Source organism: Phoenix dactylifera, chromosome 2 (genome assembly GCF_051530095.1).
Source record: "Phoenix dactylifera cultivar Ajwa chromosome 2, Ajwa_hap1_PhDact_Kaust_v1.1, whole genome shotgun sequence".
Lineage (NCBI taxonomy): Eukaryota > Viridiplantae > Streptophyta > Magnoliopsida > Arecales > Arecaceae > Phoenix > Phoenix dactylifera.
This window is the reverse complement of record NC_143191.1, coordinates 32,115,376-32,142,484: the sequence shown is the minus strand read 5'-3', so window position 1 is coordinate 32,142,484 and position 27,109 is coordinate 32,115,376. Positions and strand designations below refer to the sequence as shown.

The following is a 27,109-nucleotide window of genomic DNA, read 5'->3' as shown; positions in this document are numbered from 1 at the left end:
AATTTTTATGGTGACCAAAATGCCTACAACAAATGTATACTTGATATGATATTCTATTATATTATATCTTTTCATATTATATTGTTATACTATACTAATAATATTACATTACCTTATAATTATCATAATATTATCTTATAATATAATATAATATTATATTATAATAATATATTATGTAATAATATTATTATATAAAATTATTATGTTATATTATAATAATATTATACTATGCAATAGTGCATTACTATATCATATCATATCATATTATATGGTATAATTATGCTATGGTATACAATATTATATTACACTATATTATAATAATATTATATTATATTCCAAAAGTACATCACAATAAATGACATTACCATAATATTATACTATATAATTATTTTAATATATAATATTATATGATATTATATTATATTATACTTTACTGTACAATACTATGTAATATCCTTTATTATCCTTTTGTCATATCAAAAGCATTTTATCGGTTTGGTTACCAAACATAAATTAAAGTTCCACAGCACTTTAGACCTGTTGCCCCTTGGGACAGCCGGAAAAATCTGGAGTTCCCCTTTCGCTCCTATAATGTCCAAGACCGTACAGATTCCTAGGAGCCCCACCTTCTGGCTTTTTCAAGGTAAATTTTGACGACAATGTCAGAGAGGGAGAGTGTACCGGAGGCGTCGAATTCATTATCAGGGACCACGAGGCTTGACTGGTTGCGGCGGGAGGCCGGCAGATCTTCGACATGTTTGTGGTTTGCGCTGAGCTTAAGGCTGCATGAGAGGGAGTCACCTATGCGAGGCGGGTGCTGGGGGCGGACCACATTCTGCTTGAGGGAGCCTCGACTACAGTGATAGAGTGGATACGGGGTCGGGGTCTCGGTGTGAGTTCAAGCATGCTGCTTTGTGACGTTCGTAGACTCTTAGACGAGGATGGTCTCTCGTGGGCCATACACATCTACAGAAAGCGAACAGTGCGGCCGACTGGGTGGCCTCATTTGCAGCTCACCACTCGGAAAAGTTCATCTGGGGCGATTGTGCATCAGTGCCTCAGTCTCTTTGTCATCTTCTTTTTTCTGATTTTGTAGGTTATACCCACGCCCAATGCGTGTAAGTTGCTATTGCACCAAAAAAAAAAAACAAATTTTAAAAAAGTTCTACTTTTCAAAAACTTCTACAGCAATCCCAAATAGGGCCTAAGCATTCATATAAACTGCAGCATTTCCATATAATTCCAAGGTGATTTTCCATGATGTTTTCCCCCTTGAGTGCCTGCTCTAAACTAATTGCTATCAAATATATGGCTAACAACACCAGGTTATAAAAGCAGGATTGAGATTGTAGTGTTGATGGTAGACAGCAAAAGACATGATAGCATGATTATGAATGATTGCAGTACTCAAAAGTCCTCATAAAATTCAAAATGATTCAGTGCTTAATAAGCAGCATTATCCTTCTCGACTACCACTGAAGGAAGGGCCATTTACCTAAAGTCACCTGCTGTGGGTTGCTTTTCTAGATTTACTGGAGATGATCAACCAGCTCCAACACGAAAAAAAAATTTAGATTGACGTTGTTTGATCATTCTTAAGCAAATGATGCAACCATCTTAAAATAATTTGAATACTGTTCCATGCTGGATGTAATCAATCTTCGCAAGGGACTGACCGGATTGCCTGTTGCAGGATCGAGGAGAAAAGAGGGAGCAGAGAGTGACCCTCTGATTTGGTCCCAAGTTTTGAACCTGACACTTTAACATGGGTGTTGGTACAAGACCTGGGTAATGGCTGCAAGAAGAAAATCTTAAATACTGAGAATTTGACACTCACATCAACACATATCCAACTAGATCAACCCAGAGTAATGAAGAACTTTGCTATAAATACAGCCCTTCTCTTTAGATATAACACTAACATAGATGGGAAGAGGGCTGAATTGTGTGACAATTGCAAGGAAAGGTTTGCTCCCAATAAGTGATGGAAGAATTTACCAATTATGTCCCCACGATGCATGAGGGGAAGAATGCCTTCCAAGCTAAAAAATACTCTTGAACTAACAGCAAGTGTGTTGGTAGGGACTGTATTTTGCAGAACATATGCAGTGGAATAATATATAAGCAATGGATTCAAGGGAATGGACCTCCATGATATGGCAAGACTTAGAATTACAAGGATATTTTCTCATATCCATATGGAAACATTCAGATAAGCAAAATTCCCTTACAACTCATCTTAAAGTCATTCCCTTTGAATTAGACAGACTATTTTGTCTCCTTTGAATTGGACATACTATTTTAATGTGGAAAGATCTACCTGGAAATGACTCATTCTGATGGCTTGTAAATGGCATTTGGGCTAGGATAAATCTTGGATCCACCAATTACAACCTCAATGATATATGTCTATATGAATGTAATGCTGGTCGTAAAGATCTAAATGGCCTCGATGTCCACAACAAGGGCCTTGTGGTTGCAGATGAACATGTCTGAGTGTTGTATAGAACAATTTTGTATATTGAACAAAGGAAAGACAGACACACACACACACACACATTCCAAAAGAAAAAACAAAAAAAAAGACATCTTGCCCCTGACTTTCCTTTCATGTAAAAGAACTATGGATGTATTCTATTTATGTTCAGTAGGATAAATCCCTGCAAACCTGGTTCAGATCAAATCAAGAAATTTATATTTTGATATATTATAAACCAACAAAACAATGAGCTCTAATCCCTTCAAATTTCTACAAATATTTCTACATTCAAAAAATTGTAATATTGTCTTTCTTGCTATTGATCTTCTGTCATCAACATCATTTTCCACAACTTCCATGCAGTTTCAAGACCCAAGAGGGCTGGTTAACTCAAATAGCAGAGCATAATTAGATATGCCAGCATGGTTAGCTCCTTACAACAATTCATCTACGCCATTGGTTTAATACACGAGAATTCCAACCTCATGAAGGTCATACCACACATGATCACTGATGAACAAACGATAAACGATTGACGTTCTGAGATCACAACAAAGCTAATTTTTGAACCATATGGATACAAATATATATTGAAATGCATCAAATCAACCCACTCAAAAAGAAATTTTATCAAGAACTCGATACAATCAAAATGTATTATCCATTTAAACCAGCAACGACAGAATCAAAAATTTATTCAACATGAAGAGTTCTCTCTCAATTCAAAAGAAACAGCTCACATATCTAAAATTTTTAAGAGGGGGAAAGACAAGACCTACGGTAAAAGCTTCCCTGCCCGGAAAACTGCGAACTTGGATGCCTCGGAGTAGGAGTAAGGGACCCCATTCTCCTTCAAGAAGCCCTCCAGCAACTCCTTGGCCCTCTCCGGGTCGGCGGTCTCGCACTCCACCTCGAAGCCCGTACCGAAGTCGTAACGTGTCTCGTCGAGCTCCAGCTCGAGCCCCTCCTTCCACCCATACACCGCCCTCACGTTCCGGAACCCCCCTAAGCAAACAAAAGAGCTCCTTTCCTCCCCCTCTTCCGCTTCACCGCCCAACCCGAACTCCTCCTTGATCCTTCCCATGATCCGGGAGGAGCCGGCCATGGCGGCGAGGCGCCAGGGCTCGGCGGCGCAGGAGCGGCCGAGGGAGGGATCGATCTCCTCCTCGTCCTCCTCGACACGGCTGATGCCACCGGCAAGACGGGCGCGGGCCTTGAGGGAGAGGACGCAGCGGGAGTCTCCGTCGTAGAAGCGGAGGCGGAGGACGGCAAGGCGGGCGGAGAGCTGGCCGGCGGCGCCGTCGAAGAAGAGGTTCTCCTGGAGGTGGGTGCGGAGATGGTGGGGGGCGAGGGCGTCGGAGAGCCGCTGGTGGGCGGCGGCATCGGGTAGGCGGAGCTTGACCTCGACCTCCATTGGATTAGGGTTTCAGGGCTGGTGGAGGCCGATGCGCTGGGCTTTTGCGGCGGGGTCGAGAGGGGAGGGGTCCAGGTATTTGTGGAGGGGATTGGGATTAGGGTTCGAGGAGGGATGGCCGTCGCGGGGGGGTTTAAGGGAGCGTTGGCGGCGGGCTTCTTCCAGCTCTTCCCTGTCCTCCGCCTTCACTTCGATCTTGCTGGGTTTCCGGCTCAGCATTCTCCCATTACTGTTCCTTCTCTCTCTCTCTCTACAGTGAGTCTCTCATAAAATCCCCTCCTTTCTTTCTAAAGTATATATCACAATGGGAGGTGAGGTCACTGAAGTAGGCCCGAGTAACACTGAGCTAGTCTGCCGCTTCTCTGTTCATAATCAAAAAAACTAATATATTTCTTTTTTTTAAAAAAAAAAACCCTACGTTTTGAATCTATATTTCATCAGCCTGATCGTAAGTTCAGCATTTAGACCGCGAAGGTTTCAAAATTCGGCGAGAAATTCATCAAAAGTTTTAAAAGAACATGAATAACACATAAAAAAATAAAATTTAAGAAAGAATATGAAATTATTGATATAATAGGAAGACTAACAAAAACAAAACCGCATAATCAATTTTCATTCCGTTCCATTCGAACAAGTTATGCCAATTCATAAATTCAAATAATTTATTTAACATGTTAACAAATCTTAATTGGTTAAGACACTTTGACAGGAATTCAAGGACATGTCTCTGCAGTTATAGCCTACTATGGTTAATGTAAACAATGCAGATCTCAAGGTGTGTAACCTTCTCAGCCCGAGGCAGAGGAGCTGGGATGTAGCGATGGTTCAGTGGCTTATTGGGGAGCAGTTGGCGAAGAGAATCCTAGCTGTGCTAATTCTAAAGTTAGATGGACCGGATAAAGCACCTAGGGCTCGACTTGCCGGTCTAAGGTAAGAGTCTCTGATCTTGAGGAGCTGTACAGAATCATGGCGCTGCAATCGATTAATGGGAGCTGGCTGTGGAGGCTTCGCATTCACCCATAGATCGTCTTGGTCCTGTGGAAGGTGGCGTGGGGTAGCTTGCCAATTAGGAGTGTGCTCTGCAGAAGAGGGGTGAGACTCTTCCCTAATTATGATCGATGCTTGGATGTGGAGGAATCATCGGAGCATGTTTCTTTTGGATCTCCGAGGGCAGCTGTGGTGTGGCGCTTGACTGGTGTAGTTTGTTGTTTCCTGTCGTCTTCGACCCTAGTGTGGCGTTCCTTGATCACCTGAAGGAGTCCATCCAGCTAACTCGGCCAGTGGTGCCAGATGTGCCTATGTTGCTTATTATATCAGGTTGGACAAAGATGCCAAAGTTTTTGAGGGCAGATGGCAAAGCCCGAGGATTATAGCTAACATGACGTTTATCTATGCAACAGAGCACGCTCAAGCTCAGACCATTGATGGAACCGAGATTGTGAGGGACATCTGGGGCTCCTGTTTAGCTTTGATTGCGCCTCAGGTGATATTTATCACCTGGGAGCCCCGACCCTAGAGCTTTCTCAAGATGAACTTCGATAACAGTGTATCGAATGATGGAAGGAGAAGTGGGGTTGGGTTTGTCATCAGAAGCTTTGACTCTAGATTGATTGCGGTAGGGGCTATCGGCTTTATGATACTTCCGTTCCTGAGGCAAAGATGAGGGCAACTTGGGAGAGTATCTCTTATGTTCGCCTCATCCTAAGGGCCGACCAGATTCAGCTTAAAAGGGATTCGACGACTGTTATTAGGTGGATATAGAGTCACACGGGGGGCAAGTGTTGAACATCCTCTTATGTATGATATCCGTGGTGTTCTGCGGGATTGCGTGGATGCCTATGTCACTCATGTGTACTAGAAGGTGAATAGGGTGGCTGATTGGGTTGCCTTGTATATCGCCCAGCACTTCGGTGGTTTCTTGTGAAATAGTTTGGAGTCCATACCTTCTCCTATTTGTCTTCTTTTCTTTTCTGATTTTGTTGGATATACTCATACTAGAATGGTATAAAGATATCCGTGTTATCCAAAAAAAAAAAAAAACTGACAAGTCATGACTAATCGATAATCTAAAGTTTTTTTTTTCTCGAATGTTTGGAGAATATACTACCATGTTATGAACGAGTCTTGGTCGCGTCCCCCTTTTCTTGTTACCTGTTTTATTATTACAACCCAAAGCCTGGGGATAATATTTGTGAAGCGCCAGCCCTTAATGTTTCCACACCGGTCATGCTTGATAACAGGTTGGGCACACCGTAAACCAGGGGTTTGGAGTCGGTTTGGCGATGGTGACGTTCAGAGATTGTTGGGAGGGAAGGAAAAAAAAAAGGCAATGGAGAAGGTGAATTCGTGAGAGCATTAACGCAAAATTTCATATTTTGGTTTATCTCTATGGTGGCATTCTTGGACACTTGATCATCTTATTTACAAGATATATACTCAATCACCCTATGGAAATATAAGAGAGAGAAACTAGTATAATTGCTTCAACAAGTCCCAAGTTTTTCAGAAAGTCGAGTACGCATCTGAAAAGCTGATTCCTGCTATTCTGAGAACCTCAAGATGGCAACATCTATGGACTCCCATGATGACTCCTGATGCCTCATCTTCCTCACATGTGAGAGGAAACATGGACAAGCTAGCTGACAATCCGAACAGGCTGTTTGGTGGTGCTGGTGAACCTGATAAGTAGACAGGCTATAAATTAATCGCATTCTAAGGCACAAGCTAGAGGCAACTAATCAAGACATGTAGAAATAAAATCATCAACAGTCACCAGTCAAATATAGCAATTAACACTTTGTTCATTATAGCTTTCGATGAAGCAATGCACATACCGAGCATACATTGCTAAGACGCATATTCTTTGATAAAAGAATGAGTGTGCAAGTCAATTTTGTTACATATGTTCTATAATAATCACAGTTGTGGAAGCAGAAGCAGATATAGTATGGAGAGTACTATAACAAGAGCAAGGATTTTAAAAAATAGTAACAAGCACCATAGTAGATAATATTTTATCACTAGAATGAAAATTTCTTCTGTACAACCTTCAAGCTCTTTCAATACATAAATCCACAAATTTCTAATTGGTGATCAAGTGTTCCTAGATAAGGGAATAGTCATTCTGTGCCTGAGCAGCTGCAATGCTTCAGTTGCTAATTAGTTCGCTAGTAGATTGAGCATTTCGCTGCATCAACATCGTGACAAAAACCAAGAATCTGTTTCATGCACAGCATACTTCCAAATTTAGAACAGGTATTCACATGGATAAAAGCTGGAGACAAAACTAAATATTTCATCAATCAATATTCCTTTTCTGTACAGAAGTAAATGTTGCAATTATATACATTAAACAATTGCATAAGTAAATATACATCATCATTTACCCTTCTTTTTCTTTTTTCAGTCACATGCTCTCCTTCACACCTCCATGATTAGAAAATGAAGACTGATGGATGTCATTAAATTCAATCACCTTTTCAGATCCAATGGTGCATCCTTTCTTCTATTGGATATGGTTGGTCACAAGTTCACCAAGAATGCTTCGGAAGAGTGTTGTTGTGACGAATCTCACTTAGAAAAGTCCTGAGGTTTACTGCTGGCAAATACTAGCCATACAACCGTACCAGTTAAATAGAAGAAGATTGATGGGGCAAACAATGATATCTACACAAAGAAGAACAAAGCACTAATTAGGTCCAATGAGGTAGCAACTTGGCAAAATTATAGAATAGAAAAGAATCCATGTGTATCTCCATCCTGATGACTTACACTCCATGAATGGGTCAAATCAAGAAGATAGCCTGTGAGGGCAACACCAACTATCCCAGGTACTGCCCCTACTGTGTTTGTGATACCCTGTACCAAGGTTTCAGAAGCAGTATTCATGTTAAATTCCATATAAACATAGAAGTTTTCTGGTCTGTATTATGCTCTTCTTCTTCTTCTTTTCTTCTCCTCTCTCTCTCTCTCTCTATATATATGTGCGTGTGTGTGTGTGTGTGTGTGTTACAGCACAATTGTGCAAACATCATTTAGTTGGGAACAGGAACAGTATTCAGAATTTGTCTTCACAGTCATTTAATAAATCACCTAAATATGATCCTATAGGCTGAAAACAACAAGTTTGGAGAGAAAGAAATGCATATCGAAATTACCCAAAATATAAGATCTTATTAGATGGTGATATAAGAAAAAATACATGGAAAATGAACATTGTAATTACTTGCCAAACTAAAGGCATACTCAAATGTTCTACATGAGCTTTGAACTGGCAAAGCCACATATTCTAAATTCCTTCACCAATATATGATAATGTTAATGTACATGCTGATTACCTAAGTATTTGAGATGGAAATGATATGGTGAAACATTCTCTCAATGACATATCTCATATGAGGTGACATAAGAAAATCTAAATAGAAAACAAGCAAGGAGTTTCATTGCATACCAATAGTATACTCGCATATTCAAGAGAAATGTCTTGATGGGTACAATACAGTCCTGCAGTGACACAAAATATGTGTACAAGTTACCCTAGGAAAAATAGCCAATAGTCACATATAACGTGAAATTCAAGCAGTACCTGACAAGGCAAAACTTGACAGTGCCAAACCACTAGTAAGAAATGCTACAATTTCCCAAGGTGGCAGGCCTAGATCCACAGAGGAAAGAGTCATGCAAACTGCGGGAGACATAAAGGCAATTGTTTGGCAAATTTTTCTCACCTACACATGCAAAAGCAAATGATCAGAGCTTGATAGGCTCCTCAGTAAGAGGGTCATTCAATATTTTAAGATTCGTGTCTCGTTGCATCAATATACATACATACACAGGCATATATATTACAACATATATTATAAAAGCACAATCTGGCAGCTTGAAAATCTGGTGACCAAATTTCCAGTCAGTTTACTTGTTTTCAACACTCATCACGTGGCACACCTGTCTGACACCCATACCCAGTTCTCACCACCCTATGATTTTTGAATATAAACATTTTTCAAGACACAGAGATCCTCAGTATTGTACTATGGTTGTCGGCAAAAGATAATTACTGATACCTAGAACCCAGGAATTAGAAAAGAATTTCTCAATGACCATGTAAAACTTGGCTACATATGCATCTTGGTGTTGAAATTCAAACTCCCTGCTTATGCGTGAAAACTCTAGTTAACCAGTTCTCTAACATTTTCTTGGTAAGATGTATGATACAAATACGGCATTGGTACCTACACTATAATTATTTCAGCTGCGATCCTTCTGTAATATTTTTTGAAGAATCGGCAAGTGTAACAAGAAAACTGCACATATTAGATCCAGAATTAATAAGCAAAAAAAGTGGCAGAAACATACCAAAGCATAAGAACATCATATGATTTTTAAATGGAAATGTAGAATGGTCAGGATATCGGTGTCCCTCCTTACCACTGTGGTCTCAACTCCACTGGAGATTAGGTTGTCTGCAAAAGGGGCTGCAATGGAGGTAATAAGAATCGAACCCAAAGAAGGGAGGATTGAAACCTGAAATAGAAAACAAAAATTATATATAATTTTATTATTTTAATGAATTGCAAAAAGCCTGAGGCAAGTTTAATCTACCAATTGCCAAAGCAATAGTCAAGGAATATAGTCCTTGACTAGAGAAATACATACTAATCCTTGTCCATCAAACACAGATCTTGTTACGACCACATTCTCTGAATAGGTATAAGATAAAACAAGCATTCATACATCCACTATATGAACTGCAAAACCATCTGGATTCACTTTCATTATGTAGAGCACAGTTGAAATTTGAAAGAGCGTTCTTTGGAAGGTAAATGTAGCACTACATGACACTTTGTAATCAAATTACCAGTTCCTCATTTTTGTTTGTTATTCATCTCATGCATCATAATTTTGAGGATGTGGAGTTAACATAAATATCATGCAATGTTTTAGTAGTCAAGCAATCTTTAGTTCTGTACATAAAGAAGTGCAAGATGAAATATAATTGTAATCCATCTGTGATCTAAGTATGTATTGCCCATAGCAAGTGCAAAACAAATTTAGAAGATTCAACTTTTTGTGGCACTTGTGGCAGTACGCGGCACTACTTTTCAACTCACCAATTCCCAGTTTTGGTGCTTATTATGCCCTTCTACAGAATTTTGTGTATGTAGAAAATGTTAGAGAAAAAGCATTGAATAATTCCTTATCCAGGATATACACAAATTTGATGTTAGAGAAAAGCATTGAATAATTCCTCATCCAGGATATACGCAAATTTGATATTGCTATTTTTCTGGTCTTATACTCCAAGTAGAATAAATAATTTTGACATGACACCATGCTGAAGAGTTAAAGCAAAGTTGTATCTACAGTGATGGGTGGAAGTCACATCACCCAAAAAAAGTACAATAAATCCTTTCTCTTCACATGCATGGATTTCAAGTATGGGAAGAATAGTCTCAGATAAGTATTAGCGACCTTCATGATGCGGTGCAACAGACTGACTTCCACTTTCATGTGCCCAGCATGTGGAAATTGTGCAATGTGAGATGCTAGTCCAAGGATATTTAATATGGACAGACTTGCATCTAGCCTGACAGAAGCCTGCTCTACATCTTATATCTTTGATACCTCGGTCAACAAGATTAATGCATTTACGCTGGGGATTTATGTCTAGATGGAACATTTATTTGGCTCAACTACCACAAGATTTAAAAAGCGAATGTCCCCTCTAGGATTTACAAAAGAGAAGATAGAGTCTATTTATTCTAATTTTTGGATTATGATCACAAAATCTGGATATAGAAACAGGGAATTAAATCCATAATTTTCACAAGGTGGGGGTGTTTAGAGAGATGGACAAAGGCTGTCTGATGATTACCAGTCAAAGGAAAGAACATCAAAAGCTGTAAAATAATGAGAGGAGAAAGGAGAGGGTTGCAGCCTTGCAGGTATTTTGAAAAATGGAGAGGTAAAGAGATGTTTGCCTGCAGTCATAGAGTGGAAGCAACTAAAAGGAGAAAATGGACAAAGGCTTCTTTATCTTTAATCTTAGGCACATTTTGCATTTGACAAATTTTGATGGCTAACAGAAATCAATTAACCACACTGAGACACCAAAAGCACTGGCTTCTACTAACCAATGAGCTTCTTTATATGGAACATAATAGATTGTAGTCTGATTGAAGATTTTCTTTTTTTCAAGGTTCGCCGTCTCGGTACCAGACCCTGTACTGGTGCCACACTAGCACAGTGTCAGTATGGTACAGTATGCAATTCTTTTGGCATACCAAGTGTCGATATGCCACCGGTATCGGTTTCGAACCGGTACGGTACATCCGGTACCGTCTGGTACGGTACGGCACGGCATACCATGCTTTTTTTTTAAAATTTCAATAGCAGAAAATGCATGTGCAGTAATTGGTCCAATAGTCTCTACAATGAATAACTGATTACCACAATATAGATGCAAGCGACTGAAAATAATATAAAATTCAACATAATTAGTAGATAAACAATCATATTGGATTATCTGTTGAATTACAGCGGCTAAAATATATTTACTATATAGCTATCTTCTTCTTAAGCTAACAACATCTTATTGACTGTCCTCTCAATCACTTTTTTCCCATAAGAAAGTAATGATATAAATCATTCCAGATCTTAATATGAAATGATAATGTACATCAAATATGTCATCAAGGACTTACCCATGCAGCTTCCATCAAGTTTAAGTCCAGCTCCTCACTGTGGTTATTGTAAAACTGGAAAAAATTAGTAATATTTCAAAACACCCATGAGGATATCATAGAGTATCACAGCAAGAAGTTGCACCATAATCTACATTACAAATAAGGCACTGTCTATGTGGTCAGTGTGGTTAACAAGTTTATGCATGGTCCACATTCTCCACATGTAGACTTGCATAATGCATTTTATATGAGATATACTGTTAGGTGCACAAGGCACTTTGAAGTTTGTGAATATATTATGTAAATTTGTTAGGTTTCCTTGTTAAACCCACAATACACTTTAGGATACTACAAATTCACAAAGAAAAACTTGGTTACTAAGAAGAGAAAGAAAGATTTTATGTTGCTCAATACAATAAGGAGGTCGAATACAGCGCTATCAGGTCATTTCTTTCATCACAGGTTAACTAGGTGTGCACTTAACTTTGGTGAGTGGAATACTTATCTTAAAACTCATTGCACCATTTGCAACAAATAAACAAAAATAATATGCAGTTAGCAACCTGTGTTTCATGAACAGGCTGACATATTAAGGTTGACTGCCCCCATTAATGCAGTTCTAAGTCACAGTTGGCAGATTTGCTCACTTGAGTTCTCCAACAAGATAGATTAAGGACAATATTTTTCAGTTGAGCATGACTGACAGGTTGTTGGGAAATGAGATAATCATAGGCTGTTAACTTCAATTGTTGACTGTAATTTGGGATTGATCATTGGGCTGAAATAGGAAGTTGGATTGTAAATTATCTTGTGAAATAACCTAAATTAGGCACGTAAATAACCAATATTTTTAACAGCTGCAATCACTCATTACTTCCCCAGATTTGTAGCCAATCTCCCTTACTATTGCATGACTGATATTTAACCTGTGCACTCCCCCTTTCGTTACTCTTGTTACCCTACACTCCCCTCTTTCTCCTCTCTCTTCATCTTTAGTGAAGAATGTGTCACTGACAATTTAGAGATTGAGAGGCAATTGAAAGTGGAAATAAAGCTGGCTGACTTATTGTAACTTGGAGTTACATAACAGCAAATTACATCAATTGGGTAGTTGCTGAAATTTATGGAAATTGCTACCTGACAGCTAAGACTTTATGTATTTTGCTTCTTGCTTGAGCTGGTTTTAGCTTTTTGTGAGTTGCAGGATCTCAACATGATTGGGTCTCATTATGGTACCATAGAAGAACAGCAGTAGTAGAGTTATTTTTATATCGTCTTTCATGAGCAGAAGAATTTGTTATTTTAGCCTAGTAGCTTGTATTTTTTTCTACATCAAGTTGATTATGCATAGGAAACAAGTCTCACAAAAGGGGCGGGAGGGCTGTAATAAGAACATCTTTTCATTTTTAAAAGTACATTATAATTTGACTTTCTCTTCTCTCTTGTAAAGTCAAGAGAACCTTGCTGATCTGTTAGCTTTGGAGATACTGGGCTTCAGATTTGGCTTAATCACTTGAGAAGACAGTGATATCATGTCCCTTCTCGCTTATGTTGCTGCTTATCTTCTTTCCAACTTATCTTAATTCTATAGCTACCACGACAGTCTCAATTTTCAATTCTGAACAGAAGGATATAACAAATAAACCATCAGTTTCCTATTAGTTAACTACTAGAATACTACTTAATTTTTGTAAGTTGTAACATCTAAATAGCTTGTAGAAAATGCTAAAGATATAACATTTGGCAGAATTTTAAAAGCACCACTGCTTGTAAATCCAAATAGACATTTTTATTGAAACTCAGAAAAGAAGCTAAACAACATCACTAAGTTGATAGTAATGGTAACCATTTCAAGAAAATTAACAGGTCCCAGAATGAGTCCAGATGGTTTTGAAACAAAAGAAGAATATGAAGTAAGACACAGCATTTAGTTGTGTAATGGTACAGAAATACTTAATGTATACAAGAAAACAAATGGGATGGTTGTGGCCTCAGATATTCCAGTTGACAAGATACTTCTGATACTAGAGGTCAAACTGATAACAAATTTAATGTAATCAAAATGCTAGGAAACATTCTCAAGAAACTATAGCTATACAAAGAGCAAACAAAAATTTATTATGCTGTGGGAAGTAAGTTAGCAAGGAAATCATACTGAAGTATGTCCAAAAATTTCCAGAAAACTTATTTAAATAACAAATATGAATCAAGTATGACCATGACTATAGCCATAACCCAATACAGAAAGAACATACAAATCAATAATCCATTTCATGCACAATTCGCAGAAAGGATATGTGAATCAATATTTGGAGCTTCTGTAATTTATTTCAGAACTTTCACATACTATGTTTAATTGTAAATAATATTAAAATCAATGGTGACAAGCCATCTAAAAGTCTTATGCAAGAAGTCTGAAACAAAAGGCATGAAGTGAGATACCTAAAATATGTAGGTAGCCAAGATAAACAAGTGTAGTGGCCCCAACTTCCACAGAAGTGAGCATATATCATTGCCCAAACTGCAGGACTCTTGAAAAATGCCTTCCATGGTACATCCTATTGAAACACAAGCTATTAGATAACCATGTCAACAAATATTGGTTGACACATCTAAAATTGTCATCAGTGAAAACACAAACTTCATGTTTTGAATCAACAGAATTACTAAAGATTAAATGCAAATAAAACCATCAAATATTAAGGGCCCACATTCCCAGCCCACCCTTCTATCTCTCCAACAATGTGAGTTGCAACCCATGTGTTTGCATGCTCAGTCGCATGACTTATGTCTTTTTTTGAGGGGGGCATGACTTACGCCATATGATGATGTCTTCTATCATGCAGAAAACCAATAGCAATCACCTTGATAAAACAAACAATTAGGAGTGCATCAAATTTATATGAGACTAACTATATGGAGTCTATGCTATTTAGTAGGGCAAGAGCCTGCAATTTCTGCATTAGGTTAAAAATGGTGGTAGGTTAGAGATTTTTTTAATTATTTTAACTATCTTCTGTTACTGATATCACTTCTAAGGCAAAATTATGAACCTACAGGAGTACAAAAACCACATAGCTTTCTCTTAAATTATAACATGTAAGAATTAAATTCTTGATAGAAGACACAAAAGAAACCTAGAAGTTTTAGGACAGATATCAGGGTTATAGAAGTTTATTGTCAAGTCTAGATGGTTAAGAAAATGGACGTGTTAATTGCAGGAAAGAAATTTTAAATATTGATAACATATTTAGTCAGTCTAACGATAAATATTGATAAAATATTTCTGTGGGAAGTAATTTATCTTATTTTCTTGTTTCTTGGCAATTCTTGCACTGCAACTTATTTAAAAGTCATGACACTTTGTGCTCTTCATGAGTCAATTTAATAACTCTGCATGTGTGAACAAGATGACCAGCACATGTGGGGATGCTCATTAACACAGGCTATATATTTGAAGTTGGAATTATCCTTTCCAAAAGACTAACACTATATACGCAACAGACATGCAAATGGCATCATACCTTGAGAGAGTCGCCCAATTCTTTGAAAGATGAACTCCATGAATTTCTTGTATATACAGATGTAAACAAAGAGTTTCTGATGCCTGATGGTCCCTTTCTCAAGCCTAACAAGCATTGTAATAATTATTCTAGCAAGAATTTAAACAAAATAATAATGATAGAAATTGTCTCAAATTGATTAAAGTTAAGCTGATTGCAAAAGTTGATAATCAGTGAAATAAAAAGCATTTTAAATGCAATAGGAGTGCAATTGCCAAAGATTTTCTTTTTGGCTGAGGCTGAAATTTCCTCAGGTCTACATAGGCAAAGTGCTTTCACCAATTCAATTTTAATAACATAACCACAATTGAAATGTTGACTTATCTACATGAAACTGGCTTTGTAAATTATCTTTTGTCATTCCTACTAATGCCATGTGTCAGCCAGAGGTAATTTTTTACAACCCTTTGCAGAACTTTGATCTACGCAGACATTGATCCCTCATCCCTCATTTTGCTTTCCAACAGTTCAAGAAATCTGAGACCTTCCTAGATAATATGGTTTGGATTTGATATGATACTAGTATCAATACAAATTACTCCATCTGTTGAGCCAACTGTATGAATCTGGCTTTGTTATTTCAAACTCTCTCAAATCCTTTCTGATACCTTCTAGCCATAGATCTCTCCATCCATCCACACCTGCCAGCTTTAATTGTCAATGTTCTGTATTTCACATGACCATGCCATCTAACTTTGTTGTCAATTTCCATCCTCTATTAAAGTGAACCTCACAATTTATCATACTAAATTCAACAGTCCTTAATATCACCACATGTAAACATAAGCATCCCCATCTCTGGTATTCTTGTAGAAATAGAATAACATCTAAACTTAAGGTACCTTTTCAGACTTAATTATATCTGTCACATTTATATATTTGTTTCCATGCGTCTTGATGAGAACCCTTTTTTTAAATAAAGTTGTTAAACAAATTGTGACAGTGTGCTGGCAGAGTTACTAGGTTTTGCAAACTCTCTCACAATGAAAAAAGGAAATATTTGTTTACTTTTGAAGTTTGTTTAATTTGTTTTGGAATGGATATGATTAGTTTTACATGAGTCATCATTACCTCTTACTTAAAAACATGAACTGGAAGTGCCTTGTCACAATCACACCCCTCTTCTCCCTGAGGGAGATTCTGGGTTCAAGGTGCATTGCCAATTTGTTGGACCCAGGTGATGTAACTTTGATGGGTCTCTGCTCCCTCCCTCTCCCTCTCTATCAAAGAAAAGAAAAGGAAAAAAACCCTCTTACTTAAAACCCTTAAAACAAATTCTATGTCTTGTAACTATAGCGACTTATCAAGCAATCATTATTCTGCCCAAAAGTCTTCTGTTTAGTCGTGTGACTTTGATCAGTTTGGCTCCACCCATCTTGGTTGTGTCAGTTAATATGTCTAGTGCAGTGCTATGTTTTTGTTCAACAAGCAAAGCAAAAATCTTCAAGTTATCTCTGAATTCAAGCCTCGGAATTGACCTGTCCTGTCCAATTGTTCATGACTGAAATGAGTTGATGTTCAACATAGAAAGAGATTTAAATCTTTTAGGATTCCCTCCAAACTTTCTAACAAAAGAATTATTCAAATGACATTTCTAAAGGCACTAATAGTCTTTTTCCTTAGTTAGAAACGGAATAGTTAACCAACTAAAAGCTGGTTTCTAGATAAATTCTCCGTTTATGTCTTTTGGGATGAGTTCATATGAAGCCTAAAAATAAATGAGATAAATGAATAATATTTTGTTGGTTGAGATGGATTGGTGATGTCCAATATAGACCTGCTGAGGCATCAGTAAGAAAAGGGACACGAGTAAAAGTAGCCGGGAATAGTAGGAGGATAGGCCTAAGATTGCAAAGTTAAGATAAAGCAAAAGGCCCTGAGAAGACCATTTGACTTGGTTTCTCATAGAACTAAATGATGGAGAAGAATCTAGAGAGCCATCTTGAACTAGCTTCAGTTAAGTGTTTGGAATATAAATAACCTAGGGGTTAATAAAAAGGAGATTAGTACTCATGCAGGTGATAAGACATGTTTTGTTTTTCCACATATTTCATATATCCACTGTCATATTTTATTTATTTGATTTATTTTGTTCTTTTTTACTTTGTTAGCACTCTTTTCTCTCTCCACAACTTCCAGCCTTTTCCAATATCACTAGCATTATTTATTGGAGGCAAGCAACCAATTATAAGAATTTTCCCACTCCTAAGTCTTCAATCGAAGTCGTGCTTTGTAGCCCACCTTTCTCAAGTGAAAAAAGAAACGAAACAAATAGAAAAGACTTGGATGACTAAAACATTCCTAATTTTCCCTCTATTTATAAATCCAAAAGTAAATTAAAAATAAAATAGCATAGTCATAATCATTAATCATAATCATCAAGCCTTGTCCTACCTATTTAAGGTCGGCTTTATGGATCCTCATTCTCCAAGTATTCCTATTTAGGGCCACCTCTGATCCTATTCCAAATTTAGGCTTACTCTATAAAATAGTGTAAACCTAAATTTTAGGAACTCTCTACTTACATCTTCTTGGATTTGAAGAATGTTGTAACTTTCAGTACTAAGGAACTTGATGATGCCCTCCTCTCATACTACAGGGGAGGATCTGAAACAATGGAGACAGAGTAGTCTACAAAGAAGAAGGGAGCAACTCTCAAAGTTAAGCATTTTTTGAGTGGTGTGAAGCAAAATTTTCTAAATTTCTTTAGATAGAAATGATCACATTAAAGACCAGGAGAAAGCATCAGCCATTTGTTTATATGGAATCTTTAATCTCAGAATGACTGAGAGTAAACATTAGTCACCTTCTATATTGGTTCTTCTTATATGTTTCTTTCATAAAGATGCTAAGTAAATGCAAGACATCTAATAGGTAAATATGATAATTAATAAGATATTTAATTAGTTGCACAAGCGATCTGTCATAAATATGGACTAGGGAACTGCAAAAGCTTCAAAAGAAGACCAAGGAACATGCAAGAATAGTTGAGGAAATGTGCTGGGGTGTGCTTTCTTTGGGCAACAATATGCTTATAGGCAGGGGAAAGGAAAAGCTTAAAGCTCAGTCATCTCATCGACAGAACCATCTGGCATGTTTTATATTACGAAGAGTCTTGTTACCTTCTCAAGCTGGTGGGATTTCATTCTTATACTGTATATCTGACGTATGGGATGTGACACCTTACTTAAGATAGAGACAAGTATGATAAACACATTTGCTAAAGTCAATTGCAGTAATAGCTTGAATGATTTGTTCTGTATTAGAAATGTTATATCATCGGCAGCTCTTTGTAATGAAAAAACAGCTCGACCTTACAATGCATTTTAAATTTCCATTTTAAGGCTGAATTGATATAAGAGAACAGAATATTCAAATGCTCATTTTTATGATGCAGGCAAATCTTTCATATAATTGTAGATTAGATGAAATTTGTGAACATCTTAACATTTTAAAAATTCAGGGGTTAATGGCAAATCCTCTGCAAGAAGCAAGGGAAAAGCGCTGAACACATCTGAATATATCAGGAAACTCGATTTTTTTTAAAAAAGAAAGGAATGGAACTACACTTACCAAAAAGGTATTCTGCATCAAATGGTGATTGCCCTTCTTTAACAAACTCAAATCCCAAACACCTTGTATGGACAATAAAAGCAAATTAACATGCAAAGTATTAACTAAGATTCAGATCTTAGATAAAAATTAAGCGCATTTTGGAGATCTCTGTAATCTTTACCATCAATAACAGCAAAACTGGTGATTAAGAACTCAGTAACATAAACAGTAAACTTTACTAATCAATTGTATTTTGCCTCAACCAAAATAAAGATTCATATACAAGTTGGAAAATAGGATCGAGAATATCAGGCATTTAGTGTTTGTTTACTCACCAAATAATCCCAAGAAAGCCAAATATGTAAAATACAGATTCCCAACCAAAATTTTGGATAATGGAAGGAGCCAGCAGAAGCCTGCAAAATTTCCAGACAAGATGAGAGCAAATTTCATATGTTATTGTACAGGTACAAGCAGTTGTTTAGTTTCAGTAGACACAAATAAAACTGGTAATCTGGTATATTTACTACAACAAAGAATAATGTTATTATCACACATTTTTTATTATGATTTTAATTTTGCTCTTCAACTTGCGTACTTTCCCTTAGAGATGAGTGTGATTTCCTATACTATGCCTTACCTTTTTTATCTTGGTGCCTAATTCTTGGCTAGGGCAACTCTGGGCAAGATAAACTCCTGCAACAAAAAGTAAACCACTTGGTGGGTATGGAACCTACCTTGTTGGTCATGCAGTTTAAGCTCATTCAATCAGGATGGACCTCCAAGATTCTTGTGAATTTGGAAAGAGTCATAATTTAATCCATAAAACCAACTTCATATCATAGGAATGAGCCATGTTGGTTGAGATTATACATTTACTAGCACTTGGCACATGCAATGCACATGACAATGCATATGGGAAATACACAGATATGCATGGGAGAGGGAGATTTTTGAGTCTTTGAAATAGTTCAGACTCTTGAGAGAGAGGATGGAAAAGGAATAAAAGAATAGTACCGGCTCAATCTCGGTATTTGAAAAGGAATTTATAATGGAGATGAAATCTGACTTGCTTCTGTATTTATTTAGAGTCCAAAATGCTGAGGAAAGTGAGAGTCTCCAGCATTGAGATATATTAAAATAATAGAGTAGAAAATGGAGAGTTCCCATCATGATAGCAAGATACACGCACAGAAATATACACACAACCACTCTCTCTCTCTCCCTCCCCCCCCCCCCCCCCCCCCCCCCTCTCTCTCTCTCTCTCTCTCTCTACTTCCAACATTGAGAATAAAAGGGTTCATGAACAACAATACATGAGTTAAAATTTTTCAGATAGATTATGGTTACAGGCATAAATATATAGAGCAAAAGTCTTTCTGACTATATATTGTTGACTTTGTTCTTTTTAATGAACATACACATATCATCCAACACACACACACACACATATATATATATATATGCACGCACAGACATACACATAACCACATTCTGCAACACCCCCCCCCCCCCCCCCCTCTCTTCTCTTCCCCCTTCTGACTTCTAAAATTGAGAATAAAAGAGTTCATGAACAACAATACAAGAGTTAAAAATTTTCAGATAGATTATGGTTAAGGGCATAAATTTATAGAGCGAAAATCTTTCTGACTATACATTATTGACTTTGTTCTTTTTAATGAACATACACATGAAGGCTGATTAGAAACAGATCATCCAATATATTACGGCAACATAAATGTGCATTTATTGTTTGGGTTTTGGAGAATCTAATCAGGAGGTAGACTGAAAAACTTAAACAGTCACTAATACAATTGGTCTAAATTATGAACATGTAGATGTCCACAAGTTCTTCAAGCCAACAGACCAAACTTGATTCGTATACTGTTTACTGGAAGAAAATGGTACGATCCAATATTTCCAGTAGCCGAGTACGTCCAATGAAAAAAAAAAAACCTTCTGTTTGACAATACCGTGGAACCTGGACAAAGGGCACAATATTTCTAGCTTCCCAATAATTTTCTTGATAACAATCTAGTATCTAAGGTGATCATATATTGTCTGCTCTGAACAAGTATGGGCACATATTTCATCTAGCAACATTGACATGCGTGAAGAAAATCAACTGTCAGGAATATTGTATTTATATGATAATACTGTGACATGCTACAGCTAATGACTGCTCAAAAATTATTCATGAAGAAAGCAATTGGTGTATGATATATCGATATGCAATATTCAAACTGCAGTATACCTGAAATGGTGCCCAAAACATATTTAACTACTACCAAGTTCAGAGATATACCCCAAGATGCTTCCTACACTCAAACCACCAAAAACAACTGCAACTGCTCTTGAGCGTTCTTGCAAGGGAATAGATCTGCATAAGGTTGGATAACCAACCATGTTAAGATAATAACAAATTGAATAATATCATGTCTAACATTTAATGAAAAAAAATTAATGTTAGATTCATTACAAGAAAAAAAGGGGAAATCATGAAATGAATCATTGTCTTGATAGGTACCAGAAACTTGCTATATTATATCAAATCCTGAAGTTTCTTATTTATGATTATTAATTTTGTCACTGATTCACAACCAATTGCATAGAGAAAGAAGCCATGATACCCAAACTAGATAATTTCCTTAATAAGACCGAATTTTAAGAACTTAGAAATCTTGAAACTCATCATAAGATAGATTATTTTGTGAAAACTATAGTTTATACTCCATATTGAAATTTAATTTGGAGACATCTTGGTCATAATTACAATCATGATAATCAAAATCACCTAGCATTTTCCCAACAATTTCGGTCGGCTTTATGGATCCTATTTCACCAAGTATTCCAATCGAAGGCCACCTCTAATGTTATACCAAGTTTCTCCATGTCCTTCCTCAATCTCTACCCATGTTAATCTGAATCTTCCTCTTCTTTTCTTACAACCCTCAACACAAACTAAAGTACCTCACCTTACAAGAGCATCCTCATATCTTCGTTGTACATATTTGTACAATCTCAGTTGATTTTCCATCACTTTGTCCTTAAATTGTGCAACTCTTACAGCTCCTCTACTATATTTATTTCTTAATCTATCCTTTCTAGTTTTATCATAAATCCATTTTAACAATCTCATTTCTATCACACCTAATTTGTTTTCATATACTTTCTTTATGGTGCAACACTATGAGTCATACAACATTTCAGACCTTAATATTGTTTTATAAAATTTCTCTTTAAGTATCCAAAGTATGCGATCATGGAATACCGTACCGGCCCGTAGGGCCGGTACGTACCGGTCCGGTCCTAGACCGGTACCGGAACGGCAAAAAAACCGGTATTCCCGGTTTATTATCCGAACCGGCCGGTACGGGCCCGTACCGGCCGGTTCAGAGCCCGTACCGGCCGGTACCGGCCTCGTACCGGTGCGAACCGGCCGGTTCGCACCGGTACGATTTTTTTTTTTTTTTAGAACCACAGCACCGCGCGCTGTGGTTTTTGAAACCACCGCGTACCGTACCGGTTCCGGCCGGTATATACCGGACCGGACCGGTACCGTACCGGTCCGGCCGGCCACCGATACGCCGACCGGTACCGGTACGGCGGACCTTGTATGCGACTACCACATAATATTCCAAATGCACTTCTCTATTTCATCCAACCATATCTTCATCTATCTCCCATATCTTCATCTATCTCCCATATCTTCATCTATCTCCCCATTATTTTGTATAATAAATCCTAAATAACAAAATCGGTCACTCTATGGTATCTCCTGTTCATCAATCTTAATTGATACTTTGTCTTCATTTTCATCCTCATTAAATTTACATTCGGCGTACTCTATCGTTGTCCAACCAATTTTTTAAGCTTTTATCCTCTAAAATTTTCCTCTGCAAGTCTTTTAGTATTTAAATGGTTTCTTTTCATCAATCAATATCATACCATCTACAAATAAAATACACCATTGTACATCTTCCTGAATATTAGCTGTGAGTTCATCTATAATTAATACAAAAAGATATGGACTTATTGCGATCCTTGATTAAGCCTTCCAACTGGAAAAACCCTTGTACCAAAACCACTTCTAACATTTGTCCCTAGCATACATGTCCTCAATTATTTCAATAAATTGTTAAATGAATACTCTTCCTTCTTAAAGCTCACCAGATGACTTCTCTTGACACCCAATGATAAGTTCTCTAAATTAATGAAGACCATATGTAGACCTTTTTTCCTTTTTCTATTAACTGTTGCAAAAAAAAAGATAGCCTCCATAGTTGGTCTTTCAAGCATAAATCCAAATTGGTTACATGACAACATCCTCAATAGATATAATATAACTTATTTACATGCTTTTGTTTATTTGAAGAGCATTTCCATTTATCTATTTTCTGAGAAATATTTCTATGTATAAATCAATAATATGCATATAATTTTGTGCATCTACAATGTATACAAACTACAAACCAAATTGTTATGTATTCAGGCTAGGCCTGTTTTATCAAAAGGGTTTTAGAAATGGAGTCGAGCTCGGTTCACTTTCTAACTGAAGGGTCTCAAGCAAAGTAGTTATTGAGCCACGTTGAGTCGACTTATGTTAGCCAGGAATGTTAATGCTTGGGTTGTTTACAACACAAGCCTCAATGTTAGGGTTCTGCTTGCTTTTTATCCAAATAAGACAAGATGAGCCCATCATCAAGTTAAACTTGACCTGTTCATAAACAGCTTGATTTGTTTCCGATCATTTTATGCATATGTTGAGGTCCATCCAGTGGCTTAAAATAGAGCCTCAGTTTATTTTTCATATTAACCAAGTCCAGTCTAAGTACATGAAACGGATTTGGAATGCTTAGCCGCTTTAACTGATCGAAGTGAGCCAAGGATGTTAAATTAAAATGTCATTACAAAAAGTAAGCAAACTTTCATAAGTCAACTAGTTTAAGCATACCTCTAGCAGATGGTGGCATGTGGTGCCAATACATGAATTTTCTAAGGTGCCAATAGAAGTAATTGTGCAATAGCATGATACACGTAATATGCTGAATATTATGGAATAAGCGACAGTCTTATAGAAATTACTTCACTCTTTATATACATATGCACACCAATATATGCAAAAAGATACATAATTACATAGTTACATGTCATTCATTTAAAGGTCTAGTTATATTTACATCTTGCACTCTCTTTGTTGATGTCATTTTGATGGTCATGCCCAAGTCAGTCACATTCCAGATATAGAACAGGAAAGTCTGGACATCATCTACTATATGAAAATGAGAAATTTTCATTTCAAATAACAAAGAAAAAGCTTTATACTTTATAGTTTATATGAATTTTCATACGTAAATTTTCTTGGTGCAATTAGCAGAGAATGCATGCTTCATACTTATTGGTGATAGCTATTGGAAATCCTTGGAGTTTTTGAGCAGCTTGACAATATCTTACGCTGACATTTGAGTAAACTAACATGTTTTGGGAACAAACCTCGTGGATATGTTTTGGGTCATAATCAGGAAATATTAAGCTGCCTAAGTAAGGAATTTGGAAGAGAAAATACATTCAGTGAAACTGGTTTTACATGCCACCTATGGAAACAATTTACATATGAACTGCACTGATATCCTAATATCTTGCCTTGCAATTAAGTCAGTTGCAGCTGATGGAGAAACACCTTCTCCTACCCCAACCTGAATAATGCAAAACCAAGAACCTGCTCAGTATTGTTACAGAAATTTTACAATAATATACGAAGTTGTGTGCAACATTATCTATAGTAATTCTGACAGTACAAACAAAGTTCAGAATCAAGAATAAGTTGGCACCTTATGGGTCACCACTGTGCATGACAACAAGCAATTAAGATGATCAAAAGTTAAAAGGCTCGATGGTGATTAATTAGCATAAAATGACTTTTTCTAAATAATTATGTAGACCTTATTATTTTTCAGACACAGTTCCCAACAATCAAATAAACAAGAAAACACATAATTTTTAGATCCTAGTAATTTAAATAAAACAACATGGAATTAAGACTTGGGACTTGAGAAATGTGATTAGTTTCTTTAAAGAAAATATGTTCTTGGAGTAAAATATAAGCCCAAGAAAATATTTAGCAAAAGGAGAACACACTATATGGATGAACATGTAAAACTTATTGTATTATCAAAATCATTCATGTACAAGTTAGTAAAAAGTTCAAGAGTAAAATATCAGAAAGTTAACAGACATGAGACAAGCAATAACGTACCAAAATTCTTGACAAAACCAGCCCTGGCATAAATCCTGCTACAAATGGAACAAGAATTGTGGCTAAGGACCAAGCAAGAACACCAACTTTAAGAACTTTCCTATATTTAGAAGATGTTTCATCAGCATAGGTACATAACATATTAGTAAGTTACATAGAAAATAGTAGAACCAACGTGTGATACAAATCAAGATAAATAAAAAGACATGCCAACAAATTGTAAATGAGAAGAAAGCTGAACAGAGAAGTAGAAGACAAGAGGAGAAAGGTTCGAGATAAGCTATTAAAAATAGCTAGGATAAGACTCATTTATTATTTCCAATATTTATCTTAATTTGATTTTTAGAAAAGGAAGGAGAATACAATTGAATTTGTTTATAATAAAACTGGTAAAATAAGCAGCATTCACAAAAGAAGAGCATATCCACTTTCCCATTTGGGAAAGCTGCAACATACTAAAATTTTTTCTTTCTACTGGGAGTACCTGCTTGTGTACTGATTAGCATAGCAATAGACAGTGAAAATTTTGACTTGATTAATGGTGATTGCCCATTATTATCATCTATGAATAGTGAGTATCTTGACCAGTGGCCAACCCTATATTTTACTTATCGTGGCTCAAATGGCTTTGTTGCCTGCAACCAACCTTCCACCAAATAACTTAGCAAGCGATCCCCCAGGCAATTGACTCAACGCATAGCCCCAAAAGAATGAAGATTGAACCAAGCCAGCTGTTGATGAATTCCACCCAAACTGATGTGACATCGGAATGATGGCAATGCTCAGGTTAACCTGGAAAAGAGAGAGAGAGAGAGAGAGAGAGAGAGAGAGAGAGAGAGAGAGAGAGAGAGGTTTTTAGTTAATTTGGGTATCCATCTACAAGGATCTTAATTTAATGAAGCACAAAGTGCATACAAGATAAACTGACCAATCTAAAATACAAGAAATGAAACAAAACGAGTACTGGCAATTTCAACTTCTAAAATCTCACATATGAACATTTACAATACGATATGCCTTTTCTCAACTCTTGCGTTACAAATTTTTTTTTTTTCAACAACATCCTAAATTCTAACATCGTATCTGATACATGCCACGTTAATCATATCAAATAAAATTCCATATGGACAAAATATGGCAGCCTTAACTCGCAATAACATCAAGAAACAGATTACAGATTCAAAATCACTACTCAAATGAGGAAAATTTTCGAATCTTTTTCGTCTGTCTCCATGTCAAGTATTCGACATCAAACTGGCACACGACAAACAAACAAAAAATCCTGGATGGGAGGCGATACCTTGTCCATGTTGCAGATGACAAAGGCAAGAGATGTCGTCCCGATGAGCTTATACCGCTCCGGCAAATCCCTCCAAGGCGGCCACTTCCACTCAAACCCTTCATAGCTCCCATCCAATACCACACCCCGTCCTCCTCCTTCCTCCTCGACATCAGTTCCAACTTGCGAGGCCTCATCCCGCTGGACGTCGATGAGAACCCCACCCCTCTTCTCCTCCTCCCCTTTCCTCCGGCCGCCGGAGGAGGAAACCCTGAAAGCCGGACGTCGCCGGCCGGAGGGGAGAAGGAAGCGGGGGCGACGGGAGAGGGCGCGCTGGGGGTTTAAATAGAGGAGGGGCGGGGGTCGGTGGAGGAGGGGGCAACGGTCGGATCGGAGAGCGAAGTTGGCCGCCATCCGAACAAGATCTTTTTCCGATCCGGTTCTTGATCGATTAGTGATAAATTAACTGCTCTCTCTGCCTTCGCTATTGCTTCTTTCCTCCTCCGGTTTCTTTTTCTCCTTTGTTCTTTTACTTCTCGTGTTTTGAAAGGAGCGGAAAGAGCCACGCGACAAACAGCCGCGGACTACGCGCGCCATCGAGGTGAGAGTCCCCAACAGCCACAAAAATCGTTGCAGGTCTCAAATCAGAGTAGGACTCCGAGAATCCTGGTGGACACGTGTCAAGCTGCCAAGTGGGAAGAAAGAACTGCTCCAATTCAAGGAAATGACTGGAAAATGCTCTATTATGTTCGTTATTAGATGATAAGGATTACATCTTAGCTCATGCTCCGCTTGATTACAAGCTTCAACGAGCTCATTTGATCAACAAACAAAGATGAGCTAGTAAATGAGAGCTAAAATGGTTTTTGACTCAGATG

General features: G+C 37.3%; 2 protein-coding genes across 9 annotated transcripts; both read right to left on the bottom strand.

Annotated features, from left to right (window-relative positions):
• Positions 1 to 3,096: 3,096 nt before the first annotated feature.
• LOC103711469 (triphosphate tunnel metalloenzyme 3-like) lies at positions 3,097 to 4,200 on the bottom strand. Its single transcript, XM_008797608.5, has one exon. It carries the CDS (start codon positions 3,891 to 3,893, stop codon positions 3,255 to 3,257), a length of 639 nt encoding a protein of 212 aa, XP_008795830.2. The 5' UTR covers positions 3,894 to 4,200; the 3' UTR covers positions 3,097 to 3,254.
• A 2,036-nt stretch (positions 4,201 to 6,236) lies between these two features.
• PHT4;5 (phosphate transporter 4;5) lies at positions 6,237 to 26,855 on the bottom strand. 8 transcript variants are annotated; one of them, XR_015975320.2, is made up of 17 exons: positions 26,253 to 26,855; positions 25,599 to 25,744; positions 24,953 to 25,052; positions 24,340 to 24,392; positions 21,002 to 21,076; positions 19,032 to 19,112; positions 18,715 to 18,776; positions 15,103 to 15,206; positions 14,021 to 14,136; positions 11,597 to 11,633; positions 9,321 to 9,416; positions 9,129 to 9,196; positions 8,479 to 8,620; positions 8,344 to 8,396; positions 7,665 to 7,751; positions 7,369 to 7,559; positions 6,237 to 6,571 (listed from the first exon to the last, which is right to left on the bottom strand). XR_015975320.2 is itself a non-coding variant. In XM_008797609.6 (15 exons), exons 1-15 carry the CDS (start codon positions 26,643 to 26,645, stop codon positions 7,464 to 7,466), a joined length of 1,641 nt encoding a protein of 546 aa, XP_008795831.3. In that variant the 5' UTR covers positions 26,646 to 26,855; the 3' UTR covers positions 7,169 to 7,463. The 8 variants fall into 8 exon arrangements, 1 of the variants encoding a protein (XP_008795831.3); XR_015975319.2 differs by lacking the exon at positions 6,237 to 6,571 and adding an exon at positions 6,738 to 7,111 and having other exon boundaries at positions 7,280 to 7,559; XR_604768.6 differs by lacking the exon at positions 9,129 to 9,196 and having other exon boundaries at positions 6,237 to 7,111; positions 7,280 to 7,559.
• Positions 26,856 to 27,109: the final 254 nt, after the last annotated feature.